Below are 12658 nucleotides of genomic sequence, written 5' to 3' on the forward strand. Positions count from 1 at the left end.
CAGATATCATATTGAGGTCAGACAGAGCTCAAGTGTTCTGTAGCATCCAGCCTTGAGTTACATAAATCCTGCTGAGATGGTGTTTTGTTGAAAAGTGTTGAGGAATGCAGAGTAGTCAAAACTGTAAGAGGGGAGAGAAAAGTTTGTTTTGAAAAATATCATCAGTGAAGAATAGAGTGGGAGATAGAAATGAACCCTGCTGAACACCACTGTTAATAGGTTCAGGGGGAGAACAGTGACTGTCTACCACAGAAGAAATAGATCAGCCAAAAAGGGAACTGGAGATGAAACTACAGAGAGGGATTGAAGCCATTGGAGGCTAGTTTAGAAAGCAAAGATTTGTGCCTAACTGTCAAAAGCTTTCATGCTTTTGCAACAGCAACTGAAAACAAATATAATATGATTTATTTTTTTATGTATTATTTTTTTAGATACTAATTTAGTGTTAGCTTGACAGTTTTCTGGCTATATATTTTTTTCTTTTCATTTTGTCATGCTACTGCCTCTTTTCTTTTTCAGTTCTGTTCTCTATAACTGTCATGTATTTGTCATATTTTTAAGGTCTAAATTCTCTCAACTTTTCAGCATTGCCTCTAAGTTATACTCTAATTTATGTTTTTCCTCATGGTAACATTTCACAGTTGCTGTTAATTCTTAATATTTTACAGTGTCAATCCTATAGCATTGGGTGACCGCTGGTTGGCATACGCTGATCGTCGGCTCATTCCCTTGCACCAGTCCTTCGGTGGGATGGTTTCTGAGGGAACCACGTCTTACAAAGCCACAGTAATACATGCTGCTAAATCTCTCACAAAGGTGTGTACCAGTTGTCGTGTTTGCTAAGGTCACTATAGAGATTTACCATTTTCATCTTATTTATGGTTTAGCTCACAATTGAGACACTTTATTGCCATTCACTGTATGAAATGATGAATAGAAGAGGAAGTGTTTCACATCACCCAAGCTATTGTATATAGAAATGGGTAGATAACTTGGAAATCTTGTCCAAGATGATGCCTAGAATGGCTTCACTACATATTACTAGTATACTAGTAATGTATTAAAGTTAGTAAGCTTGTAGAGTAGGTCTAGTCAGACAGTATTATTTGCACATAAACGGTGATATTACTGTAAAGCTTACCTTGTGCATTAAGGTATTGTACACTTCCCTTTCATGCTGTCAAGTCTCTTACCAAGGTTTGTAACTCACAGAGACTTTTCACTTCCCTTCATTTTGCTTCACTGATTGTCATAATCTTACAACCATACCTTTAATGGTTATAAGAAGAGTTGTTTTGTAATTGAAAGAAATACATGCAGGGGGCCCTTAATATATGCAAGAGATTGTGACATAAATACCCACCTGAACTAAAATTCCATGTCTTTATGAAACCATTCTTAAAAATGCCCAAGGATACCCACTTATGATCATTTATGAACGTACAGAGAATGAGTTTAGTTGACATAACAGTTGTTTAAAAAGAATTTGTCATATTGCTTGTAAAACTTCAAACAATGACATGATGGACTGAAACACTTGTGCACTGTAGAAATTTTGCACATGAAAATCATAAAAAAAATTGCTGACTGACTGAGGCGACGCGCCCCCCGGCGTATGCCCCTATTGATTGATTTATATTGTTATGATTGCTGACCATGTTAGTACAGTAACATGATGTACAGGTTTGTAACCTTGGAGCAATAAGATATGATATTATGGTAGCCTTGATGTACAAGAGCTGCTTGACAACCTTAGTGAGCCCTTGCCTAGTGGCCAGTTGCATGTAGTTGCAAATTAAGGGTTAGGGAATCATAAAATACACAAATATTGTTTCAGACTGAATATAAAAGGGTTTAATGTGGAGGAGGGGGGTATAAGTTGGGGTTCATCATCGTCATCATCATCATCATCATCTTCAGTCATTACTAGTTCACCGCAGGACAACAGCCTCTCCCAACATTCTCCACCTTTCTCAATTTGATGTTAGTGCACTCCACTCTGCTCCTGCAAATGCTATAATTTCATCTCTTCATCTCTCCACCTGGTCCTCTGTCTGCCCTGACTTCTACAGTTTTTGAGTGTCCACTCTATTACTTTAATTGTACATCGGTTATCAATTCTGTGCATGATATGACCTGTCCAAGTCTATTTCATATTCTGGATAGTCATCAAAGCATCTTCAACCTTTGTTTGTTCTCTTATCCATGGTGCTTGCTTTGTTTCTCTCCATGTTATATCCAACCAAACTCCGTTTAACCCATGTTTACATAATATGGGTTTCCACATTGAAATTTTGCTTATCAAATTGATTTCAGGAACATAACCCATTTAGAAAGTGGGTATCACCTGTATATGTTCAAAGATATTTCAAGTGAGTAATTATCAATGGAACTAGTTATCAGAGGGATGAGTAGTACATTAAAATCTATTGGAAGAGAGTAGTTCCAAACACTGGAGTGATATGGGTATAATTCTGGAACAATATCACCAACTTTAGCTTTACACAAGTTGTGCCAAAAATACAAGTGTGATGTATGGCATTGCACTCACTTCAGTGCACCATTATGTATCCTGCTTACATATTTCAAATTTTGTCAAGCACATTTTGAATACTTGGTAGAAACAGTTTCCTTGCATATACAAAAATTTGTGTATACTGAGCAGGCATGTATTGATAACATGATGTATGGTCTCTTGGGCTGAACACAGCAGCACATATTGTCCACCTGAGTGGAAGTTTGAAAGGTTGGAACCATTTAAAATATAAAGATTATAGTATGATGATAGTAGGATGATCAAGGATAGGCCTTGAGATGTCATGGTGAGTCTGTATGGGCTGCTCTGTCTACATCACCCACTTTTCTGTAGGACAGATGTTGATAATGACACAAATCATATTTGATACAATGAAACAGGTTGAAGTTGAAGCTCAGAATTCTGTATTCTTATATCCACCCGTCAGATTTCAAAGCTGATTGTTGTATTATAGTTGATGAAATCAAGTCTTTAGCTTATAAAGGTAATTTGCTTGTAAACTATATGTTTGCCTTCACTAACCATCTGATTTGTTTTGTGTTTGAAATAAAGGGTACATCAATCTTTTCAAAAGTCTCATATAAATCAGATCTCGGTATTGTTAACATATATATTTAAGAATATTCGGTAGCATTTGGCAAGAAACTTTTATAAAAGATTGTTACTGTCTATACCTTCATGCCTGCATATTGGTAAACAATACCCACTTGTAACAGGGTCTGAAGGAACTGAGTGAGAGTGTTGCCTCCAACCTGATGGGCCAGCGGGGAGGCTCACCAGCACAACAGGCAACTTCCAGCAGCCTCCCAACACCAGGCATTGTCACTGTCATTGACACGCAGGTACTGTTGCTTGATTTTCACAACTAATAAGAAGCTTGTTTTAGAATATTGACTGAGTTGATAGGTTCCCAGGTTGTAAAAAGACTGAAAGCAGTGTTCTTTGGCCTTTGAGATACCTGGAGGGATATGTTTAGCCAAGTGGCAAGGAAATGTGTACCTATTCTTTTACATCACTCTTTAGCCATAGTTACTTTTTTTAGTTTTGCTGGTGCTTTTCATGTCACAGCTATTACTATCGTACCACCCCTAAATTAGTTGTAATGAGAAAATCAATCAGAAAATTTAGATTCCCAGGGTCTTTGGGTAAGCATTCTCTTCTTTAATCCATGATCTTGAGAGCTGTCTTTTTAAGAACATTGATTTCCACCAATGCACAGTTGTGATGTTGATAATTTATCTGCCTTTTTTATGTGAGGAGAATATAAGGGAACTTTCTGACCCTGTAACCAAGCCCCAGCCAAGCAAAGGTTAAAGAGTAATGAAGGGTGGGTGTAGTTTCCTGCCCCAAAAGCTAAACTATGACTTAGCAAAAGAAGTAGCCTGGCAGTGTCTAGGAATGGTGTTTATTTGATGATGCAGAGCAATGATCTTCAACCTTATCAGTGCAACTTGGTTGTGTCAGTACAATACCCTTGTAGCAGAGTTACAGAGCTTTGTATGACATTGCATATAATGAGTGGCTTCCCATTATTTATTAACTTCTTGGTTTGGGTGGCACCCCAGTAAGCAGTCTTCCAATCTAGTACTGGGTGAGATTTACTTTTTTTTTTTTTTATAATCTCTTGGTGCACAATTCACCCATTTTAAAGATAATTTTTCCACAGATGGTTGGATGTGGAGAGCTGAGCCTGACAACCAGCAACATTAGTGGCATCATAGCTCACTTTGCTGCCCATCATGCTGCTCCTGTTGTGGCTCTCAGCTTTGACCCTACAGGCATGCTTCTTCTTACAGCAGACAAGCAAGGCCACAGCTTCCATTTGTTTCGCTTGCAACCTCATCCTCTGTCTTCTGCACAATCTGCAGTTCATCACCTGTACACACTTCACCGAGGTGACACAACTGCTAAGGTGAGCTAAATTTTTGTTCTTGTGATAAATTCTGTATGTAAAGTAAGAATGGAATATGCATGCAACACATACTTCTTTTAAATAAAGCAAAATAAGACTTTTTGCCTCATCATCATCTCCCTCTTACTGACTTTCCCCTACCTCCTAAATTCTGTTGTACTGTTCCCTCTCTTGCTGCCTTTTGTTTCTCTTCAGGTTACCTACTCTTTTTAACCTACTAACTGCATTCCTCCACCCCTCCCATGTCCTCATTGCACATGACTCCAGCTCATCCTTGAGCTTTGCACCTTCCTAATGTGAACAGTATCTTAATTTTTTTTTTTTTTCGCTACTCTTTATATGGATATACTCATTAAATTTTGAATTGAATAATAATTTTCTTTAACCTGTAGACTATGACAAATATTTTGTCAAGTATTCTTCATTAGTGTGACTGCCAACTACCCACTGGAGGGGGAAGGACAGAGTAGAGCTGAAGGGGGAAATCAGTGGCCTCGTTGTCATAGACGTGTGAGTGACAGTAAGAGAGGAGAGGGGAAAAAGGAAGGACAGGGTGAGGTCAGGATCCAGCTGAGTGAGATGGTGATAAAAATTTGTACATTCCACATTTCACATGTTTGAAGTTGGTCTGTATGAGAGATTTTGAGTTGCAGCCATGCTGAGTGTCCATGAGGTTTAAAGTTGCTTCGTTGTGTTTAACCCTCAAAATATTTTTTCCAGGTAACGGACATATCTTTCTCCTTGGACTCACGCTGGGTGGCCGTCTCAACGCACCGAGGGACAACACATGTTTTCCCAATAACACCTTATGGAGGTGTTATTGGAGTCCGTACACACACATCAAGTTGTGTAGTTAATCGGTAAGAAGTGAACTGATATTTCAAGTAATATAATTATCGTATTTGATGGCTTATAAGACGCACCTCCCCAATTTCTGCATGCATTTGAAAAAAATATAATAACGGGTTTGAACCACGAGTGTCAAGTGAAGCTTTTTCGCCGAACATTCGTAGCCCTCCCTGCTATCAGGTCATTATTAAAGTTTCACATGTATCCAGATCCTTATCAAATCCCAATACTTTACATTTAAAATCCTTAATATATTCTGGGGCCTACCAGAATTGATCCTTCTTATAGACTCAAGGGTACTGCTTTGAGATGTAAGCAAACATGGCGGGGACAGCAACATTCAGAGGGGTAACGGGTATAAAGTTTGTGCATCATATTTCTTTATTATTATTCTACATCATAAGTCTAGTTGTTTTAATATTCTAGTACATTTTTAAAACATAAAGAAGTGTGAAATTTCAAACATGAATGTGCTTCAATGTTTGTTGACCACGTATGTAAAGTAAGAATGTTAAAAGATAAGCACAAAATGGAGAAACAGGCACTTGTAAATATCGAATAATAACCTATCTTCTCAATATCTCGTCAATATTATCCATATATTGTTTGTGTTTATCAATCAAACAAAGTTGAACAGTTTTATGAAGGTCTGTCTCACCTCAATGATCCCTGTTTACTAAGGAAACATAACGTGTCTTGTGCTATTGTCAGGTTTGGTATACAACCGTCCACTAGTTTGTTTAGGTACAAGCATTAAGACATTTAATTTTCTTCCTGACTGGTGTCATTTTATATGAAGTAGTGGTAAGTACTGCTGTTATACATTGTTACTTTAGAAAAGAGTTGCCGTTATTGCTGTAAATACGATCACCACCTTGTTTACGTTTGCGTAGAGGTTTTCAGTTTAATTTAAGTGCCATTGCTGCACTAAAACTTCACTAACCAGTGACCCAAAGATGAACCTTGACCTGATAAGATGCAGGTTGATTTTCAGGGACATTTAAAAAAAAAAAAGTGCATCTTATAAGCCATCAAATACAGTAGCTATTTGCACATGATAAGATTTTTTTGTTTTCGACTAGCATGCTTTTTGTTCTCTGAGAAAACAGTTTGTTTCCACAACCCAGTCAGACTACAAATAATTGTATTCTCTGAGTCACAAATTAGGGCATTCAATGACTCCTTGACATAGTCTTGGAACCATGTACAGAAATTTGCCGCAGGGTGAGGTAAAGCGCTGTGAAGCTATCTATTCTCCATACTTGTTGATTAATATCATACTAAGGAGACATCCTACAGATGCTGCTCAAGCAAATCTGCAGTCAACTGCTGAAATTGCAGAGTGAATCCTGTGGGCACCACCTTCTTGGTCTTACTTTCAGATCATAATTTTCTGCTTTTAAAAATTCTGACTCAGTTTTTTTGTATTACAATTTCTTGGCTTCAAAATTCAGACTGTTAGGATTTTTGGACAAGTGTAATTCAGATTAATGGATTTTTTGTATTTTATATTTTCTGACATTATGATCATAACAATGCAATGAAAATAACTTTACACCTATCCTTTGGGCTTCAATTAGAATGTATAGCATAACAGAGGCAATTTCTTTTTACAGGTTAAGTCGCTTTCATCGCAGTGCTGGGCTAGATGACACACCCTCTTCAGGCCGAAATTCCCCTGTGCTGTCTGCATCTCCAAGTTCCTCAAAATTTGCATTTGAAGTGAGCCCAAACATGGCCTATCCCAATCCGCGGTACCCACCATACCCAACACCAACAGTTGTCAAACCCCTGGTCCAACTGAGACAGCCTTTGCTGCAGAATTTGATTGGTAAGGTTTTTTTCTATATGTGTGTGTATAAGCTTACACTGCTTTTGAACTCCTTAATAATCATTATATCTCAGGGATTGTCTCTTGATAATGAAGTGATTAGGCTTTTTTTTTATATAATTTTATTTTATTTTTCATTTTTCTTTATTTACCACTTCTTTCCATTAATTGGCAGATGCTCCTCTACTTAAAAACATGCACATGCTTATTGACTCTCTCACAGGCACCATGAGCACAGGGCCGTCCCCCAGCAGAAGTCCACCAACTACTAAATCCCCAAGGTCCCCAAGTGGGGATGACATCATCAAGGTGAGCCTCATTACTAGCTAGAGTTTTTTCATTCCCTGATAATCTGAAATTGAGTGTGGAAATTATATAAAAGTTTTAAGAAATTACATACCTTTAATATTTTAAGTCAGCCCTGGGAAGTGAATTATCATAAGCTCTTGATATTGATTTTTATAGTGCAATCACAACCCTGCCAAGACAAATTTCTTGACCAGAGATGTTTTGCTCTTCCATGAAAACTCTTGTTAACAGCATTAGCTGTTAGTCACTGTTAGTCATTGTTCTCTTATGTTGCAAATATGTCGTTGATTCCACAATGCTGAAATCTGTGAGGAGAGTGACAGAGTTGCTCATAGGACAATGTTGTCACATGAAGACTTTAACTAACAGGTGACATGACTTAACATTAGTACTTGGAATATTTCTGTCACTTCATTGATTTCAACATTGTTAAACCCACCTTCCTGGGGTTGTGATATTCATCGGAGGACTATGATCCACTGTGGCCATACAAGTCTAGGGAAGTAACAATCATAATTACTCTAGGTGGCATCTGTGTTTGGAAGTCCCCGGGGCTGGCTGGCTGGCTCCCCCACAGTGCCCAGGGAGAAGCAGCGTCGCACGATGGACTCTTTGTTTGTGATGGCTTGTCATGGGAACCTTTTAGAATATCAACTGGAACCTCAGCCTGCATCAGGAATACCACAAGACAAAGTCACTGAAGACTCTCCCATTGAACTTTATGTAAGTGTCTCATAAAAACATAACAAATGAGCTTAAAAGTTAAAGCTTTGTTATAAGAATAAATTACCTGAATTTCATAAACCCATTCATGCTACAGACCTTAGAATCAAAAGCCTAAATAGCTACAGGAGTTGTTTTAAACCTCTCATGAAAGATCCCTCAACTCCTACATTCATTTTATTACTCACTTGCCTCTTGATATATTTACATAGAAATCTGCTGTGGCAAAAAGTCTTTGATATACGTGAAATATGTCTTCAAGGTTCATGCAAGTGCTCAGTGGGCATTGGGACGAGAGTCAACTAGCGGAGAGTTGCGTCCACCTCTAGATCTGACGTCTCCATTATTGGCGCCTCTGTCTCCTACTCGACCTCGTTCCCTCTCACCCACCCACTCCCTAGACCACGATGACCCTGAGGAACGGTGGATGGCACAGGTGGGTCTAGAAAAACCTGCTTGATACCTTCACAAATCATAAGTATCATCAACAAAAATAATTTTCAGATTTATTTTTTGCTCTGATTTAGATTTTAGATTTATGTGTTGCCTCCTTTACATCATTATATTTATATCATTTTTATCATTCTTTCCTTATCAGAGCTCCACCTCTTTTTCAGCCGCCTCAGTTATCTAGATTTAAGTTAAATATAAGTATTCTGGCATTCTCTGCTCTTGACTGCAGGGCTAGGGCACAGTACCTACATTTACATTTTAAGCTGACCCAACCCAGACTCTGATGACATTTTTAAGTCCAGCAAACACACCAACACTTCCACCTGAAGGGGAATCTGACCGACCTCATGATAGCATAGTCACCCACCAGCACAGAGGTCAAAAGAAAGTAGAAGTTACTCCTCTTTCACCACCCTTAGTATGTCCTTAAAATATCATCAGGGCCTGGGATAGCATAGATTAAAATGTATCCAGTTACCCTGTGGGCCTGTGTCAGGATAGATTGAAGTGTTACCCTTTCACCCTTCCTGCCAATATGAGGTAATGAACAAAGCTACATGCAGTTTGGCAGCTAGTAAGTATAAGCAAAGGAGGGTGTGGGTGGTGGTGAGTAGCATCAGACTCTTTTGTTTTCAGTGCTCCAGGTGCTTGTGTATCATGCCGCTGTGAATGACTTATTAATGCATATTTCTTTTTATAATAATATGGTAATGAAAACCCTTTTTATATGATGTGCTGCTCAGTCAATACCTGTGTGAAAATACATAGTACTCCATGAGTTGTTTCTTTCTTTCTTTCTTATTTTGTCAGTGGGTTTTGTCCTTTAATTTTGTCCTTGTGTAGAAGTTGCAGTAACTCAGTTGTTGATAAAAGTACCATATGTTATATATTTCAGGTGGAAATTCACACCCATGCTGGCCCCCACCGCCGCCTGTGGATGGGGCCACAGTTCACTTTCAAGTCAATCCCTGGGACAGGAGCCGGGTTTGGGGGAGTTGGGGTTCAAGGAGGCTATGAGGGCACCCCTGTTCCAGTTTGCCCTTCAGGTCTTCCTCCTCGCTCCTCTCCTGTAAACATGCCTGGAACAGGAGGAGCCAATGTTCCTGTTCTCATTGAAGCTGGATCACTAAGTAAGTTATTTCTCAGCTGATGATTTGAAAGTAAAAGGGATTCTTATAAACAGGATCAAAATTTACTAGTTACTTTGACAATTAAGTTTTTTTTCTTGATTTGATGCCCTTTCCCTTCCATATCTCTACTATCATTCAACTATTTGACAATAAGGAATCATCACTTTTAAGGTCTTCATCACATATGTAGGAAGATGGGATAGTATTTTTCAGAAAGAACTAACTTTGAAAAGAGCACAATTTCATTGTAATACAGATATCTGGTTTTCAACTCAAAATTTATATTTCTAATAACATACAGTAAAACCTCTGTTTACGAGTGCCTTAGTTAATGAGTGTTTTGATTTACGAGCAAAAAAAAAAAATCACAAAACATGTCTTGGTTTACGAGCGGTGACTTAGTATACAAGCATCCTGTTTGTACAAGTCATTTCCCCCACCCCCACCCCCCCACTTCAAGGGTGGGGACATGGGCTATATGGAGGGTCAAACGCGTACGTCCCTCCGAGGAAGGACCACAGACCCTTGCTGGGTGACGGCTCATGAAAGGAAGGGAAGGAGAGGATGCCGATAGACCGACTCTATCAGCTGACATCAGTCTAGCCGACCAAGTCGGTCTTTCGACGAGGACTGGCGTGTTTTTTTGTTCAAGTTGAAGACGTGAGTGTGGGTTCCCTTTGTTCGCCCCAAGACGAGGGTGCTCAAAGAAGAAAACAATGGGAATAGTCTCACTTAGGGCTGCCACCTTGAGCTAAAAAAATAAGGAACGTAACATCCCATTCTCTAATACAGAACGAATCCATATTTTTAAGGGATGGGTGGCAACCCTAAAATTTCTCTAGCATGACAGTCGCTGCTGGTGAAGGCAGAAGGAAGAGGGGAGGGATGTTATGTCGCGTATTTTACACGTATTTTAGGACAACACTTGACAAAGTTAATTTTATGAACTGGTTTTGTGGTTCACCGAAAAATGCTCTCACTACAGTTTTAAAATACTGAATTTTATCAGCTTAACCATTCAGGCAGCCAAATACCGAACTAATAGGAATGGCGGCGCAACAGGAACAGGGTGCGAGCCTCGGCGGCTTGTATGACCTGGACGTGACTGTGACTCCCGTTCACCCTCCATCTCAGACGATACGTTGGGTTAGCTTCATGTTGGTGGTCGAATGTAGTTCTAGTGCCTCGACAATAGGGGAACTGCGACTTTTTAACCTTGGTGCGAAGCCTACACATCGGGCATAATAAGCGGTTACGGGAGTCTCCATAACAACCGTAACAAGTTGATTTGTGTATTATATTATTTATTATAGCTATTAATTAGTAAAATCACTTTAATTTTGGATAAAATCACATTTAAAATGATTTTTATATAAATATTTTTTTTGAGATATGGGACGCATTAATGGGATTTACATTAATTTCAGTGGGGAAATTCGTTTTGGTTTACGAGTGTTTTGGTGTGCAAGCAAAATTCCAGAACGAATTAAACTCATAAACCGAGGTATGACTGTATATTTATCATCTCTTTTCTCTATCAGCTTTTTATCATTCTCAGCCGGCAGCCATGACCAGTCTCCACGCCTGATGGAACGATACAGCGGAGACTCTGACAGTTTTGATCCTGAGACAATTATGACTCAGCTGCGACATGACTTGGCTGATGCCATGATGGACACCCACCACTCCAACCGTGGTCGGGATACTGGTGAGTGTGACTTTAATCATCTTTGCATGAGCTCTCAGAAACCTATGATGTAGATACTAATAATAAATTGTTTCTTAGGGTTTTCATTTAGTTTATGTTGTAGACAGTTTTGTTTAAAAAGATATTGCCAGAAAAAACATCTTGAGATAGGATTTGGCAAGTGGAGTGAGGCTTGTGTTCATATGTCATTCATTGTCTTCAGTTTAATTCTTCAATATAAGGATGATACATGGGAGTGGTGACTATGAAAGTTTGGAGATTTTACTTACTCTGCAATGTGCTGAGTTTCTTTATGAATGAATATGCAGTTAGTTAGACCTTGTCCAGCAGGGTGCCACAAGGCTTTAGGAGCATCAGCGGGGTGTTGCAGGCACTGGGGCATCAGTCATGTGCAGGCAGTAATGTGTTAAACACATCTAAACCAGCCAACACTTTGCGTCCCCACCTATAGGTTTACATGCATTTTTGGTGGCATTTATGTACTAATGCAGCAGTGCCAGAGAACAAATGCAGGTAGACATTTGCATCTTTTTTCATGGGTACATGAGCAGCTTAACTGAGGTAGTTGTGGTGCAACCATTATGAAAATCCTACAGCCTCAAAGTTCAACTTTTTGACCCTCTTGTGCCCATGATGCCTTTTTTTCCGAAATTGTCATCAAGTGAAAGTTTGCCTGACACACAAAGAGTAAAACAGTTCCTGAATCAAGTTCATTAAATTTTGCAGCATCATAGTGAGACATGAGTTCTCCAAAACAAATGAAAGAAATATATTCAATTGTTTGTCACTGCAGGCTGACCAATCTCATGGTGTTGCCAAAGCCCTTCTGGGAGGCAGATTTGTAAGGCAATTTTTCAAGGTAATTTGTTACCAACTTGTGTCTCGTTGATTTTCTCTAAAACTGATTTACACAGGAAATATTAATACCACCAATGGAAAGCTCATGAAAAGACAATTTTAAGTGTAGCATATAAAATGCTTAAAGAAAGTATTGAATCTTTGTCATTCTGTTTGTTTCCAGGAACAAACAAATTGACATTATTCCCACAATATATTATTTCAATAATTACCTTATAACCATTTATTTTGTGAATCTAGTGATATAGGAGAATCTACGGGAAGTTAATTTTTTGCATAAGAAGTAAAATTTTATATATGGGGAATACAATGGCTTTTGAGGCTGGCTAAGCTTGAAGTTTTGAAATGA

At 38.7% G+C, this 12658-nt stretch overlaps 1 protein-coding gene across 3 annotated transcripts in view; it reads left to right on the forward strand.

Moving 5' to 3' along the window:
• Positions 1–12658, forward strand: part of LOC127004102 (BCAS3 microtubule associated cell migration factor-like) — a 31534-nt gene that overhangs the window by 4931 nt on the left and 13945 nt on the right. For all 3 annotated transcript variants that reach the window (XM_050871457.1, XM_050871459.1, XM_050871458.1), the window contains exons 6-15: positions 669–816; positions 3253–3378; positions 4203–4448; positions 5169–5308; positions 6914–7128; positions 7352–7437; positions 7963–8160; positions 8423–8596; positions 9509–9743; positions 11302–11451. In XM_050871457.1, the coding sequence (XP_050727414.1) occupies positions 669–816; positions 3253–3378; positions 4203–4448; positions 5169–5308; positions 6914–7128; positions 7352–7437; positions 7963–8160; positions 8423–8596; positions 9509–9743; positions 11302–11451 (1718 nt within the window). The remainder of the gene's footprint in view (positions 1–668; positions 817–3252; positions 3379–4202; positions 4449–5168; positions 5309–6913; positions 7129–7351; positions 7438–7962; positions 8161–8422; positions 8597–9508; positions 9744–11301; positions 11452–12658) is intronic.

Source organism: Eriocheir sinensis, chromosome 27 (assembly GCF_024679095.1).
Source record: "Eriocheir sinensis breed Jianghai 21 chromosome 27, ASM2467909v1, whole genome shotgun sequence".
NCBI lineage: Eukaryota > Metazoa > Arthropoda > Malacostraca > Decapoda > Varunidae > Eriocheir > Eriocheir sinensis.